Genomic DNA, 15,402 nt, shown 5'->3' with positions numbered 1-15,402 from the left:
CTGTCAACCAGGCTAGCACAATCATGGCTTACTGCAGCCTTGACCTCCCAAGCTCAAGAGATCCTCCCACCTCAGCCTCCTAAGTAGCTGGGACTACTGGCGCACACCACCATGCCCAGCTACTTTTTGTATTTTTTGTAGATACTGGGCTTCACCATGTTGCCCACGCTGGTCTCAAACTCCTGGGCTCAAGCAATCCTCCTGCTTTGGCCTCCCAAAGTGCTAAGATTACAGGCGTGAACCACTGTGCCTGGCCTACTTATTTTTTTTTTTTTTTTTTTTTTTGAGACGGAGTCTCGCTCTGTCCCCCAGGCTGGATCTCAGCTCACTGCAAGCTCCGCCTCCCGGGTTCACGCCATTCTCCTGCCTCAGCCTCCTGAGTAGCTGGGGCTATAGGGGCTCGCCACCTTGCCCGGCTAGTTTTTTGTATTTTTTAGTAGAGATGGGGTTTCACCATGTTAGCCAGGATAGTCTTGATCTCCTGACCCAGTGATCCGCCCATCTCGGCCTCCCAAAGTGCTGGGATTACAGGCTTGAGCCACTGCGCCCGGCCTACTTATTTTTTAATAGATGAATCACAGCAATAATAACCATGGCTGATTGAAAATTAGGACTGGTGATTATCTACAGGAGACTCTCCTTCTCCATCATTTGAATGCCCTCTACATACCCTATTATTTGAGGACAGAAAATAGGTCACTTCTTTTTTTTTTTTTTTTAAATGGAGTTTCACTCTTGTTGCCCAGGCTGGAGTGCAATGGCATGATCTCGGCTCACCGCAACCTCTGCCTCCCGGGTTCAAGCAATTCTCCTGCCTCAGCCTCCCAACTAGCTGGGACTACAGGCATGCGCCACCATACCTGGCAAATTTTTGTATTTTTAGTAGAGATGGGGTTTCACCATCTTGGCCAGGCTGGTCTCAAACTCCTGACCTCATGATCCATGCGCCTCGGCCTCCCAAAGTGCTGGGATTACAGGTGTGAGCCACCACGCCCAGCCGAAAATAGGTCACTTCTATACCAGGTCTAAGAATCTATCAACACTGCTGCTATTAGTGGCCCCCTCTCCCACTTCCAGTGATGTACCTCTTATGACCAGCCCTTGAAACCCAGTGTAGACTCAAAAACTTTCAAAGGGTTTGGCACAAGGATACTTGGGCAGAAATGAAAAGAAGGAGAGGGGAAAGGTTTGGGGGCAGTAGGGAAAAAAGAGTTTGCAGAGAGAAGCTGAGGTATCTTCCCGCATGAATCATTTGGCCAGGTAAAAAGCCTTTTGTATCTATGCAGAAAGCAGACAAGCTGTGGCATGAGGGATAGGATTAAACTTCATGGAGTTCTTCTCAGTGATTCAAACAAAACAACAAAAAACAAACAAACAACAAAAAACATGTAGGAATCAAGACAATGCAGAAAGTTTAGGAATTTCCTTCCCTGTAAAGAAACTTGAAGAAAAGATTCAAAAGAAAATGGCAAAAGGGGCCATTTCTGCATGCACATTTCATTTCCTTGACTATTTTCCCACCTCTTCCTCATGTTCTTAAGTTCTTACCTTGGTCAGCTGATGCTTGCCACCACCCAATGATGACTTCTGGGCAGCTATATGTGGAAACCAAGTCTTTAACATCCCTTCTACCTGTAGCAAGGTTCCTAGGTAACGTTCCCTGTGAAAATGATATCGCTTTATTTATTTATTTTGAGACAGAGTCTCGCTCTGTCACCCAGGCTGGAGTGCAGTGGGGCGATCTCGGCTCACTGCAAGCTCCGCCTCCCGGGTTCTCGCCATTCTCCTGCCTCAGCCTCCTGAGTAGCTGGGACTACAGGTGCCCACCACCATGCCCGGCTACTTTTTTGTATTTTTAGTAGAGAAAGGGTTTCACCGTGTTAGCCAAGATGGTCTCAATCTCCTGACCTTGTGATCTGTCTGCCTTGGCTTCCCAAAGTGCTGGGATTACAGGCGTGAGCCACCGCGCCCGGCCGAAAATGACATTGCTTTAAAAAACCAGCAATCTCCTTTTTATGAAGAAATCTCCTTTTTATGAAGACCCAAGGAAAGAACCAAGGGGACTTACCCCATCTGTGGCTTCTGCAAAACACCTACAATACGCTGGATCCTGTCCATTGCCACACTCTGCTGAAAACTGCTTAATCCTGGGGATAGGGACAGACAGAGATTAAGGATTGAGATTCAAGCATGTAGTCAGGTAAAGGACAAACAGAAGGGGGTTAAAACTGATTGATCTAAAAAAAATTAAGTCGGGCCAGGCAAGGTGGCTCACACCTGTAATCCCAGCACTTTGGGAGGCCGAGGCCGGTGGATCACCTGAGGTCAGGAGTTTGAGACCAGCCTGGCCAACATGGCGAAATCCCATCTCTATTAAAAATAACAAAAACTAGCTGGGCATGGTGGTGGGCACCTGTAATCCCAGTGACTGGGGAGGCTGAGGCAGAAGAATCACTTAAACCCAGGAGGCAGAGGTTGCAGTGAGCTGAGATAGCACCATTACACTCCAGCCTGGGCAACAAGAGCAAAACTCCGTCTCAAAAAATAATAACAAGAATAATAATTAAGTCATAGTAGCAAAAAAGGAGTAATAATAGGCCCCAAACAAGAACTTAAGAGAAATACACATCAAAAGAGGGAAAGAGAGAGAGAAATGAACTTAGCCCAAATGAATGCAACTAATGAGATTACCTCTCTCAAAACGACCCATCTTCAGCCCATTGAGTAGATCTGTGAGAGGAGGTATAAATCCTTGGAGTTCTTTACACTGTAGGAAAACAGGACAAAGGCTGTGAGAAGACCAAGAACTGTCCACACCAGCAGTGGCTCTTCCTTCACCTCCAAATCTGGGAGTCAATACTATCCTTATAGGGTCCTTATCAACCAGCTGGGTGCTAAGCCACTCCAGGAGAGTCTCCTTTCACCTGCTTTCTCTTACCTTCTGGGCAAACAGCAGGTCTCCCTCTGTGGTACAACCTTGGATGTTTAGACTGGTCTCCAGTTCAGCATCTCTTGATCTTTTCGCCCCAGATCCTGCCATAGGACAAGCCGAACCCCGCTGTTCCGGATGAGATGGTGTATGTTGGTTACTGGAAACCTTGGATCGATGCCTGCAGCGGATGGGACCCGGGCTGGGCCGGGAACCTCCCCTCTGCCCAACAGTGTCTGGCCTGGGCCCATGGGCCCCCTTGTCCTCCCTCTCATTATCAGAGGGGAAGCCAAAGTCACTGTTCACTGGGGAGGTGGGAAAAGACGAAGAGAGAGAGTAGGAGGAATAGGAAGAAATGCTAGATGGAGAATCCATAGGTCCAGAAGCAGGGGCTGGAGAGCAGCTCCTGGAGTACCCAAAGATCGGAACCTGCAACTGAAGAGCAAAGCGAGGGAGTTTGAAACCGGAGTTTAAGGATTAGGAAATGGACTGGGAGATTGGGGTGTACTGCGTGGGATAATACTTATTCTTCCCCTCCCCAATATTACCAGTCTCAGACACACTAGAAAAAGACATTTCTACCCCCACCCCCGCCCATTAAGAACCTGGGATTCCCTCTCTGGCCGCCGCAGAGCAGCTCTCTGCCTGACGCGGCCTCCGTTCTTTCCTTCCCTCAATTCAAATACCTGACTTGAAAGACACCTTCCTCTCTGCCCGTTGTTCGCCAGGGCTATTCGCCAACCTGAGTCCGCAGCAAGCCTCTTCACCTAAGCCATGCCACCCACGAGAGGTCAATCTGCGCACGCGAACCCACCTGGTGACTCTACAGGAATCGCCCCCATAGAGACTGGCCTCCTGCCCTCTCCCAATCTTTCAAGATCAGGATCCCTGTGCCGGTCTCTCTGGGTTCGCACCTGCCACGTGATGCAAACCCTCCCAATACGAAGATCTGCATTCAGCCCCCAAATCCACTCCCAAATCCTCCCTAACAGCTCGCTTTTCCTCCGAATATCCTTACCTGTTGTCAGCCGGCTCAGCCCTGGCTCGGTTTCCAGCTCCTTCACCGTCTCTCCGGGTCTGGCTACCCACCTCCGCCTCTCAGGGGGCCCCGCCCCTTCCCCCTCCCAGACACGTGCGGCCTGGCACGTGCCTCCCCCTGCTTACACAGATCTCAAGCCCTCATTGGTTGTGTCGCCGGTAACACGTGATTCTCGTTACTGAAGTCCATAGCCCATTTGCTACAGTACAAAGGGCCTCAGCCAATAGAGGGCAGCCAGGTGATGATTGGCTGTAAAGGAAGCATTCCGTGCTCCGCCCCTACATGCGGCTGCCGGAGAGGACCCGGTGATGAGAAAAGGAGGCGGATGGAAAAAGAATGGAAAAGAAGGGAGGGGAGGAAAAGGGCGGAGTCCATGGCCTTAAATAGGATGGTGATGCGCCAGAGACGCGCAGCTTGAGTGTGCAGAGATTGGTTGTGCCACTGAAGGCGTGCGCCTCCGGACGTGGGACCCCCGGTTACGTCTCAGGAACTAACTCATCTGCCCCCTCTTTGAACACCTCCGCTCACGAGCGCAGCACGTGGAAACCATCAGTGATTTGTGTCCGCAACGTGTGTGTGAGAGAATGGAAGTGTGTGACACGGTATATTCTCCCGCTCTCGGCGGCCCAGCCCTCGTGACTCTCCGGTTTCTGTTTCACCTCCCCCACTCCTTTCTCCTCCAAGTTGGGTGCCTCCTGCCCTGCTGGGTGAGGAGGGTGGGGATTGCAGCCGAGAACACCGCGTCCTCTCTGGCTCCCGCTGGGGCGGCTCCTCCGGCCCTTTTCTTACATAACCTATCACGCACGTTACAAGCTCAGATGCCACCCCGCCACGACGCTAGAGGTCAAAACGAAACTCAGTTTTTCCTGACTTTTTTTTTTGTCCAGGCTTCTTGGGCCCGGCGTCCTGGATTATCTGATTCCAAGCACGGGGAACAGAACGGGGTAGGTCCCTGATCTCCTAGGTTATGGCTTTGTCCAGCTTCAGTGCCTTCATTTGTCCCCTGGAGAAGATTCGAAAGACTTTGAAGGAGGGGAGTGAGGCAAGTCCAGAGTTTAGAGAGTCTCAGAAATAACTGGGACGTTACTGTTGTCGTTGCGGCTTGCATTTTGAGAGTACAATGGAGAGGAGAGCAGGGCCAAGGACTGTGAGCTCGTTAAAGATAGTACGTCGCAGAGACCGCAAGGGGGCAGCCCAATTCTGATTAGGGTCCCGAGGATAGCGATTTAAAAAAAAATTTTAAGTGAGTTTGTCCCTACCATAATTACCAACTGCAAAAGGCACATTGTTGGACAGAGGTGTGGGTGCGGGTGGGTAGGTGTGAATATTTTAAATCTATTCTAAGTAGTTTTTGATATTTTACCTTATGTTTTAACAATGTGCTTATTCTTACAAAAAGAAAAAAAGATTCTAAAACCTCAACCCCGTTTCCCCAAGCACACTGTTTCAACACCATATTTAATAAAATAAAACGAGAATTACCAATATGGACTGCGAATAAACCTGTTGTCTGTGGGTGCCCTTCTCCAGTCTTCTCCAAACTGCAGATTTTTTCAGTCCATAATGCCCTCTAATTCAGTTGTCACCCAACTCCCCTTCCAATCTACACTTGCTGCCTCTAAATCCTGGTGCATTCTTTATTGTGACTTTAGAATAGACTCATGAAGGAGTAGATGGTAACCAGATTATTTCACTTATTTATTTTATCTTCCAATTTCCTCTTGCCAAACTCCCATCCAAAGACTCATAGCAGCCTTCTCCCACCTAAAAAAGCAGAGAGAGAGAGAGAGAGAGAGAGAGAGAGAGAAAGAAAGAAAAAATAAAAGAGTCAGGAGACCCGAGAAACCCCTTCATGCCCCCCACACTCTATGGAAACTCCCCAGATATTTTGAGCTGGGATTGCTCTGTGATAGCTCCTTGGAAAGGTGTGTGTGTACCCCTCTTCTCCACAGTCCTTTCACCTCCTGCTGAATCTCTTTATGCTCGATGGTTATTTAGCATCCCAATTTAAAAATGCTTTTCCTATAATACAATTTTCTCTTCCCTTCTCTCCCCCCGGCCCTGCCATACATCAGAGAATCGCCACCCCTTCTGCCTCTGAACTTTGCCTCTTGACTCTACCAGGTTGTAGGACCCACCCCCTTTACCCTCTGGCATTTGCCATGACTTGAATCATGGCCAGACTGGAACTAGCTTTGATTGTTCCAGACATTTTGGAAGCCTGGAGAGGTATTCCCCCAACCCCTTCATCTACTTGCCTCTGCTCTAGGAGATCCTGAAGGTCTCTTAGTTCAGAAAAACTAATGACTCATCACAAAAGTCTGCCTCAGCATCTCCTAAATTTCTTTAAGACTGAATAAGAAGATTTTTGTAAATGTGATCCCTCTTCTTTCATTTTACTTGTTATTTTTTGAGACAGAGTCTCACTCTGTGGCCCAGTGGCAACAGTACAGTGGCCAGATCATGGCTCACTGCAGCGTCTGTTTGATGGGCTTAAGGAATCCTTCCACCCGCTCCTCCCCAGTGGCTGGGACTGCAGGCCTGTGCTACCACATCCAACTAATTTTTATTTTTATTATTTTTTTAATGTCTTGTAGAGGAGTTCTTATTTATTTATTTATTTTTAATTTTTTTGTAGAGACAAGGTCTGTTGCTCAGCCTGGTCTCAAACTATGTTGCTCAGCCTGGTCTGGAATTCCTGGACTCAAGCGATCCTCCCACCTCGGCATCCCAAAGTGCTGGGATTACAGGGATGAGCTACCATGCCTGAATCTCTTCCTTCAGTGGCGGATAATTGACCAGGCTGGAAACACTAGCCAGAGATACTGGTAAGAATTACTTCGGTTTAGTGTGGGAAGTTAAAAAATATTATTTCACAGACTCCCCCAAAGCCAGTGGCTGCACTCTTACCTTCTACATGAAATACATCCCCGCCTGAACAAAGGCACAGGACAGGAGGAGGGGAATAGGACTCCGCAAACTGGACACAGCATCATTCAGATCTGGACTCTGCTAAAATACAGACATCCCCACACAGTAGGCTCGTGTCATTCCTCCTACCACTTCTCCGTCCCCCTCCAGAAGGACTGCCACCTCTTTACAACAACCTCTGTCTTCCTTTCCTTTGGGCTTAGAGAAAGATCCAACCTTCCCCATCACTGTAAGGAGTTCTTTCTTCTGTGCCTTTTAGCTATCCCTGACCATACCAGGGAGGCCAATTCAATTCAATTATTTCTATTTTGTATCTATTATATGCATGATACTATGCTAGTCACTGTGCTAGGTGCTACAGAGAGGGACATAAATATGAATAAGACAAGATTCCTGTCCTCAAGGAATTTACAATCTAAAGAGCGTCTACTATATACTTTATTTATTTATTTATTATTTTTTGAGACATAGTTTTGCTCCATCGCCAGGCTGGAATGCAGTGGTGCAATCTCAGCTCGCTGTAACCTCCACCTCCAGGGTTCAAGCAATTCTCCTGCCTCAGCCTCCCAAGTAGCTGGGATTACAGGCGCCTGCTACCATGCCTGGCTAATTTTTGTATTTTTAATAGAGATGGGGTTTTGCCATGTTGGCCAAGCTGGTCTCAAACTCCTGACCTCAGGTGATCTGCCCACCTCAGCCTCCCAAAGTGCTGGGATTACAGGCGCCTGCCACCACGCCTGGCTAATTTTTGTATTTTTAGTAGAGACGGGGTTTTGCCATGTTGTCCAGGCTGGTCTCTAACTCCTGACCTCAGGTGATCCGCCCACCTCAGCCTCCCAAAGTGCTGGGATTACAGGCATGAGCCACCGTACCCAGCCTACTATATGCTTCATAAAGAATTAACTGCCCTTATTGTCAATCTTTCACTTCCATTCTTACTGGCTTCTTTGATCTGTGCTCAACTATGTGCAGACTGCTCTTTGGTCCTCTTCCGCTTTCCAGCTGTTGCTTCTCTTTTTCATTACCAGATTTTTTAGATGGTTGGTCTGTACTCGCCTTCCTTTCCTCATAATGTACTCCCTCTTTAACTCCACAAAAATCTAGCTTTTCTGCAAGTACTCAATTAAAACTATTTTCTTGAGAGTTACCAGTGACCTCCTCCTCCTTAGCCTCTTGGTAACTTTTGATGGATTATATTAAACTTTCTCTTTTAGACTCTATAATACAAACTTGGCTATTTGCCTACTTCTGCAGTCAAATCCTCCATTCCATTCATTAATTTCTCTTCCTCCCACTCACTACAGGCACAGTCACTGGCCTTCTGAGCTTGTGTGTACTGGCTTTGTTGAGCTCATTTACTTTCATAACTGTGACTTTGCACTTAGAACTCTAGCCCTGATCTAGTTCAGTGACCTTTAGGACACCCTCATAGAGCGGTTACCATAAACTCAGCTTGGCCATTACCAAATTAATAACTTCTGTCCTAAACCACTCTGGCCTCCCATAGTTCCCACTTTGGTCAACCATTTTCCCAGATATCCATGTGTAAAACCCATGAGTTATTTTAACTCTCTCCTCATTTATACCTAATATAAAATTATCACTGAAGCAAGGTATTTTTTTCATATTTATTTTTCTCCTCTCCATTCATAATGCCAGAATACAGATTGTTTCTGGAACAACGCAAATCTCATGAGTTGCTCTCCACTAAATTATTTATATCCTGCATACAACCTGATGAGTGGTTTATCTTTTTTTTTTTTTGAGACGGAGTCTCGCTCTGTCGCCCAGGCTGGAGTGCAGTGGCCGGATCTCAGCTCACTGCAAGCTCCGCCTCCCGGGTTTACGCCATTCTCCTGGCTCAGCCTCCCGAGTAGCTGGGACTACAGGTGCCCGCCACCTCGCCCGGCTAATTTTATTTTTTAGTAGAGACGGGGTTTCACCGGGTTAGCCAGGATGGTCTCGATCTCCTGACCTCGTGATCCGCCCGTCTCGGCCTCCCAAAGTGCTGGGATTACAGGCGTGAGCCACCGCGCCCGGCCGAGTGGTTTATCTTTTATGCTTTTTTTTTTTTTTTTTTTGAGACGGAGTTTCGCTCTTGTTGCCCAGGCTGGAGTGCAATGGTGCGATCTCGGCTCACTGCAACCTCCGCCTCCCAGGTTCAAGCAATTCTCCTGCCTCAGCCTCCCAAGTAGCTGGGATTACAGGCATGCGCCACCACACCCAGCTAATTCTGTATTTTTACTAGAGATAGGGTTTCTCCATGTTGGTCAGGGTGGTCTTGAACTCTCGACTTAAGGTGATCAGCTTGCCTCAGCCTCCAAAAGTGCTTGGATTACAGTTGTTAGCCACCACACCTGGCCAGTTTTTCCAAAATATCACTTTTCATCGTGTTTTTACTATAATGAAGAACTTACTAGGCTCCTTGTTGATTATGAGTCCAGACTTCAGCCTGACACTTGAGACGCTCTGAAATTTGACCCTATGTTGCCACATGTGAAATTACCAAGCAAATATTAGGAGCCTGGTAAATTTTTTATTTTTCTTAATTCCCACTGTTCCCTTCCATATACCCTCTCCTTCAATCATACCCTATTTGCTAAACATATTATGCTTATTCTATTCCCCACTCCTGTGCAGCTCTTTCACTCTTCTTTTTTTTTTAGAGTCTCGCTCTGTCGCCCAGGCTGGAGTGGAGTGGCGTGATCTCAGTTCACTGCAACCTCTGCCTCCCGGGTTCAAGCGATTCTCATGCCTCAGCTTCCCAAGTAGCTGGGATTATAGGCAGGCACCACCACACCTGGCTAACTTTTGTATTTTTAGTAGAGATGGGTGGTTTCACCATGTTGGCCCTTGAACTAGCCTTGAACTGCTGACCTCAAGTGATCCTACCACCTTGGCCTCCCAAAGGATTATAGGCGTAAGCCACTGCACCTGGCCTCTTTCACTCTTGGAATAACTATTCTTCCTCCTAATTGCTTCTGTCCTTTCATAACTACCCACCAATCAAAAGCTCATCTATTCTTCAAGGTGTATCTCAACCACAAATGCCTCTTGAAAGCTTTTCAGACAACTCTAGCCTGTACTAATCTCTCTCCTTACACTGGCTAAAGCACTGCCAGTATCTTCTGCTTTCAAATTTATATATAATTTAACATTGTAACATACCTTTTCATTTTGTTCTAAGTGTTTCGTAAATGTAAACTTGAATTTTATAAGTTCCTTGAGGATAGGAACATCATAGATTTCTTTTTGATCAGCATCAGTTACCTTAGCAGCCTTAGGCATAGATTACATACATATTGAATACTACTGAACTGAAATTTAACTGCACCGTATCTTCCCAGTGTTCTGTATACAGGGTTAGTATTAAGTCTCAGTGAAATATGGCCAAGTTGAGATGAACACCTACATTGAAGTACTAATTATTTGGTTCCCCCATCCACCAAAGCCTGGTATTCCAGGCCTCTGTTTACTCCACGTCACTAGGGATATCCTGTCTCCCCCCAGCCCCCAATCCCCAATCAACTCACTGGTTCCGTTGTTACTGGTTTCACAGTTACAGGCTTCGGATGGTCTGCACGTGCTGTTTCAAGACTAATGGTAGTCCCTACTGCCTCTGTTGTGTCCTTATCCAACCTGTTCTACCCTCAGTAGGATTTGGGAAACACAGAGTTATCATTTTTTCCATCCAACATCTTCATAGATTCTCTATTTAAAGTTCTCCCCTTCACCACCTCCACCCAGCCCAAGGACTTAAGCTCAGGGATTCCCCCCTCCCCTATACTTGCATAGATTTGTACCCATCTCATTCAAAAGTCCCTTGATGCCCCTCCTCAGTGTCTTAGCAAACTTACTGAGGACAATTTATAAAGTTCTGGCTTTTTTCTCCTCCCCAGATAGGTTAACAAATCTGTTTTGGGCCTACTACTTAGTTTCTCTTCATCAAACTCATTTTTATTTTTACTAATCAGATACATTTCAACATTGCCCAGTTTCTTTTCTTTTCTTTTCTTTTCTTTTTTTTTTCTTTTTTGAGATGGAGTCTGGCTCTGTTGCCCAGGCTGGAGTGCAGTGGAACAATCTTGGCTCACTGCATCCTCCATCTCCTGGTTTCAAGTGATTCTCCTACCTCACCCTTCTGAGTAGCTGGGATTATAGGTGTATGCTACCATGTCCAACTAATGTTTTTGTATTTTTAGTAGAGATGGGGTTTCACCATGTTGGCCAGGCTGGTCTCAAACTCTTGATCTCAAATGATTCACTTGCCTTGGCCTCCCAAAGTGCTGGGATTACAGGCGTCAGCCACCACGCCTGGCCAGTTTCTTTTTAATTGTTACTTATCCTAAACCTTTTAGATGTAGAGGTCACTCACCAGCCTGTCCTCTGACTCAAATATGGAGTAATCAATGGTGAAATCTGCACTAAAGTCATCTGCAGAGGAGAAAGAAAATCAGTAATAATTAGAGAAAAAGGTAACTCTAGATCTGGAAATGAAAAAGGAAGAAATTGCTCAGAATAGTTTAAGTTGTAACATTTATTGGTATAATCCAATTTTATTTAACTGTAATGTTAAAAATGACTGTGAGTATATGTATTTATATTTTCAATCTAGGTATCTAAAATAATTTACAAATTTGAAAAATTTTCAAGTTCTTCTTTTTTTAGAGTCAAGGTCTCACTCTGTTAACAGGCTAGAGTACAGTTAGTTCAATCATAGCTCACTGCCACCTCCAGCTCCTGAGCTCAAGTGATCCTCCCACCTCAGCCTCCAGAGTAGCTGGGACTACAGCCATGTGCCATCATGCCCAGCTAATTGAAAAAAAAAAAATTTTTTTTTTCTATAATGACAAGGTCTTGCTATGATTTCTAGGCTGGTCTTGAACTCCTGGGCTGAAGCAATCCTCCCATCTAAAAATCAGTCTTTTTTTTTTTTTTTTTTTTGAGATGGAGTCTCATTCTGTCACCCAGGCTGGAATACAGTGGCATGATCTCGGCTTACTACAACGTCCGGCCTCCCGGGTTCAAGTGATTCTCCTGCCTCAGCCTCTTGAATAACTGGGACTACAGGCAGGCGCCACCATGCCTGGCTAACTTTTGTATTTTTAGTAGAGACAGCGTTTCACCCTGTTGGTCAGGCTGGTCTTGAACTTCTGACCTCAGGTGATCCACCTGCCTCAGCCTCCCAAAGTGCTGGGATTACAGGCATGAGTCACTGTGCCCGGCCCATCATGAGCCTTGATAGGTTTTGTTCATAGCCAGATTTTTCTCTGACCCCATTGCTCTGCTGCAAAGTGAAGAGCAAAGTCTCAGAACTAAATATCCTGAAGCCTCTCTCCAGTTGGCTAAGAGCAAGAGCCTTTCACGTACTCACCATAACTGGGGGTGACTGTATAATAATAGACCACCTGATAATATTCCTCCTCTCCCACTCTTTCTTCATCCTCATATTCTTGTCCTATGGGGACAAGGACTATAGGTCAAGGGACATCTGGAACACCTTACTAACAAAAGGACACCTGGAATTGACCTCAGCACTCCCAACTTTCTCGCTTTCTCTCTCTTTCTTTCTTTCTTTCTTTCTCTCTCTCTCTCTCTCTCTTTCTTTCTTTCTTTCTTTCTCTTCCCCTCCAATAATCATACTCCCTTCCTGCCTGTGCACCCTTACACCCCTCTCAGTCTTCTGGGCTCCATATCTGTAATGAGGCCTGTTACTCTGTGCCCTTTCTTTTTTTTTTTGAGACGGAGTCTCACTCTGTTGCCCAGGCTGGAGTGCAGTGGCGCGATCTCGGCTCACTGCTCCACCTCCTGGGTTCACACCATTCTCCTGCCTCAGCCTCCCAAGTAGCTGGGACTACAGGCGTGCACCACTACGCCCGGCTAATTTTTTTGTATTTTTAGTAGAGACGGGGTTTCATCGTGTTGGCCAGGATAGTCTCCATCTCCTGACCTCGTGATCTACCCGCCTCGGCCTCCCAAAGTGCTGGGATTACAGGCGTGAGCCACTGCACCCGGCCACTCTGTGCCCTTTCAATCCAGGAACTCCTAATACAGAAAACGGTCCCCTTCACATACTATAAACCCAAAGGGAGAACCAAACCTAAAAAAGGTAGGAAGAGTAGAGACCAGGAATTAAAAACGCCAAATCTCCTATTTAGTATGTTCCAGATCTTATTGTATTTGTGAGAGATCTTTTCTTATCAGTATCTCTTACAAATAACACACACCCTTAGGCTTTGGATTTGAGCTTTAGTTCCAGCTTCACTGCTAACGGAATAACCCTGAACAATCCACTTAACATCCGCTTTCTTAAAATGAGTCAGCTGGACTAAATGACCCATCTCCTTTAGTTTTTCTTCCCTTTCAGAACTAAAAATATGTGGCTTTGATATGACTGGATCAAGAACTCCAGGCCTCCTGCTAAACACTTCCCTGAGCTCCTTGAATGCTTTCCCTTCAACTCCAAGCTAATGACACAAGAATCTAGAGGAAAAGGAAACAATGAGAGACACACCTGGCAGACTGGGGAACAAAGGAGGGAAGGAGCCAAGCTACTGTTGGGACCCTGTCCCTGAAGACAGCCAGTTTTCCACTACCCTAAAGGTCACCCCACTTCTGTGTCTTTACTAATAGCAGTTTTTTTTCCTCCAATTATCTGGGAAAGGAGATACCCTAACTACTAGTTTCAGACTGTGACACCTTCCAGTAATTCCTCCTTCACCCTTACTTTAGCCCCTCTCATCTTGTTCAACTTCCATGGAGATGGAGAACTGAGCTCAGTGTTGCTAGGGCCTCCTTGTATCTGGAGCTCCATCCTCCTTCTTTGACAAGACTCTGCTTTTTTTGCCCTTTCCTGGCTCTGCCTTCCAGATCTCCCCATTCTGCCCTCAACACCGGATCCTAGCACGATGAGAAAACTCTATTGCTTCCTATTGAAATGCACCTCTTACCCACTCCTCATTTTTTTTTCTCCCACCCCATTTATGGTAGAAGACCTGGCACAAAAGCTCACTGAGAGGAGTGGACTTACCCAGGATAAGTGGCACAGCAAGGATGGCTGCAAAGAGGACATCCATTCTGGATTCTGCACTATTGCTGTGAAAGTAAAAAAGGAAATTACAGAGTTTCCCACCAAACTTACCCCGCCTCCCCTCCTCCTCCAAAGCAGGGAAGGAGCTGCAGCAACTCTTCTCCTCCCAGGGGGCAGAACTCCCCGCCTACTGGCTGACTGACTAGATCTCCAGTTACTGCCGGTACCCCGCCAGAGCTGCCCAGATTGAGATGCAAAAGGGGTTTTGATACAAACATGTTTCTTAAGCTCCCCCTGCCCTAGATTAGATCCATTCAGGACTCCCACTGCCATTACCAAAAAATAAAAAAATAAAAATAAGCCTACCAAGAAGTTTCCCCTCTCCTGGCTTTCCTTCCTTCCTCCAAGGCCTCATAAAAAGCTCACCCTCCCTCTCACTGTCCCTGACTTACCATCACCACCCAGAGTTGCGTTTCTCTCTGAGGCTTCATCAGTCTTTTTTCATCACAGTGGAAATGTTCTGAGGAAGGAGTGAGCATTTTTCTAGACTTAAAAGAGTCCCTTTCTTCTGTCTGTCTTGAGCTATGGAGAATAGGAACAATATTTCCCCATCATTTTCTGATTTAAAGCACCTGCTGCATGGCTTCAGCTAAAAGTCTCTCAGCCCACGGTCAATTATTTCCTCTCTGGTAATACTGACCTCTTTGTTTTCTTTTGAGACAGAGTCTCGCTTTGTCACCCAGGTTGGAGTGCAGTGGCACGATCTCGGCTCACTGCAACCTCTGCCTCCCAGGTTCAAGTGATTCTCCTGCCTCAGCCTCCCCAGTAGCTGGGACTACACATGCATGCCACCATGTCCAGCTAAATTTTGTATTTTTAGTAGAGACAAAGTTTCACCATGTTGGCCCAGGCTGGTCTCGAACTCCTGACCTCAGGTGATCCACCCGTCTCAGCCTCCCAAAGTGGAATTATAGGCATGAGCCACCGTGCCCAGCCTCACCTCATCTCTTTCTCAACTTCCAGGATGCAAGTTGGGAGAAGGGAGGAAGCAGATAGTCTCTTTCCCTGCTACAGGTGCCACACCCTCCCTCCCACATTCGGTCACTTGGTGTGTTCCCTTCATTCAGTCCTACAGGAGTAGAGTTTTTATCCTTTCCTCTGCTTTTATGTTTCCCATGTTCATTCAATTCAGAAACCCTTAGCAACGTATGTGCTAGGCACAGTGTGCTAGGCCTAGTCTGATAGGCACTGAGAGCTTACAGGCAAGGGAATAAGAAAAGACAGTTTTGCTTTGTTCTTAAGGGAAGTTAATAAGTATCTGCTCAACATCTACTATGAGTCAGGCACTGTGCAAGTGTCTGTGGAACCACCCATGAACAAGATAGGTTTAGAGCCTGGTCAGAAGATGCTGTGATAACACACAATGGAGAGATGAAGCTGGTCACAGTGGCTCATGCCTGTAATCCCAGCACT

The 15,402-nt window shown here is 46.6% G+C and overlaps 2 protein-coding genes across 7 annotated transcripts in view; both read right to left on the bottom strand.

The window, feature by feature from the left end:
• The window catches only part of CIART (circadian associated repressor of transcription), a 5,694-nt gene extending 1,671 nt beyond the window's left edge, over nt 1-4,023 (bottom strand). Inside the window, exons 1-5 of one of the 4 annotated variants that reach the window (XM_023214380.2) lie at nt 3,948-4,023; nt 2,939-3,058; nt 2,692-2,767; nt 2,069-2,147; nt 1,549-1,660 (exon numbers count right to left, since the gene is read on the bottom strand). In XM_023214380.2, the coding sequence (XP_023070148.1) occupies nt 1,549-1,660; nt 2,069-2,147; nt 2,692-2,767; nt 2,939-3,040 (369 nt within the window). In that variant the 5' untranslated portion in view covers nt 3,041-3,058; nt 3,948-4,023. Of the gene's footprint in view, nt 1-1,548; nt 1,661-2,068; nt 2,148-2,691; nt 2,768-2,938 lie in introns of all 4 variants that reach the window. The other 3 variants (XM_031935987.1, XM_023214378.3, XM_023214379.1) reach the window with 3 other exon arrangements.
• Nucleotides 4,024-5,645: 1,622 nt separating this feature from the next.
• C1H1orf54 (chromosome 1 C1orf54 homolog) lies at nt 5,646-14,513 on the bottom strand. Of its 3 annotated transcripts, none has more exons than XM_023213581.1 (7): nt 14,382-14,513; nt 13,930-13,994; nt 12,274-12,357; nt 11,275-11,333; nt 10,433-10,543; nt 6,879-6,977; nt 5,646-5,732 (listed from the first exon to the last, which is right to left on the bottom strand). In XM_023213581.1, exons 2-6 carry the CDS (start codon nt 13,973-13,975, stop codon nt 6,882-6,884), a joined length of 396 nt encoding a protein of 131 aa, XP_023069349.1. In that variant the 5' UTR covers nt 13,976-13,994; nt 14,382-14,513; the 3' UTR covers nt 5,646-5,732; nt 6,879-6,881. The 3 variants fall into 3 exon arrangements, with proteins under 3 accessions (XP_023069349.1, XP_023069350.1, XP_023069348.1); XM_023213580.1 differs by having other exon boundaries at nt 5,654-5,732; nt 6,879-6,980; nt 14,382-14,511; XM_023213582.1 differs by lacking the exon at nt 12,274-12,357 and having other exon boundaries at nt 6,879-6,980; nt 14,382-14,471.
• Nucleotides 14,514-15,402: the final 889 nt, after the last annotated feature.

This window comes from Piliocolobus tephrosceles, chromosome 1 (genome assembly GCF_002776525.5).
Source record: "Piliocolobus tephrosceles isolate RC106 chromosome 1, ASM277652v3, whole genome shotgun sequence".
NCBI lineage: Eukaryota > Metazoa > Chordata > Mammalia > Primates > Cercopithecidae > Piliocolobus > Piliocolobus tephrosceles.
The sequence above is the reverse complement of the archived record's forward strand: the minus strand, read 5'-3'. Positions and strand labels throughout refer to the sequence as shown.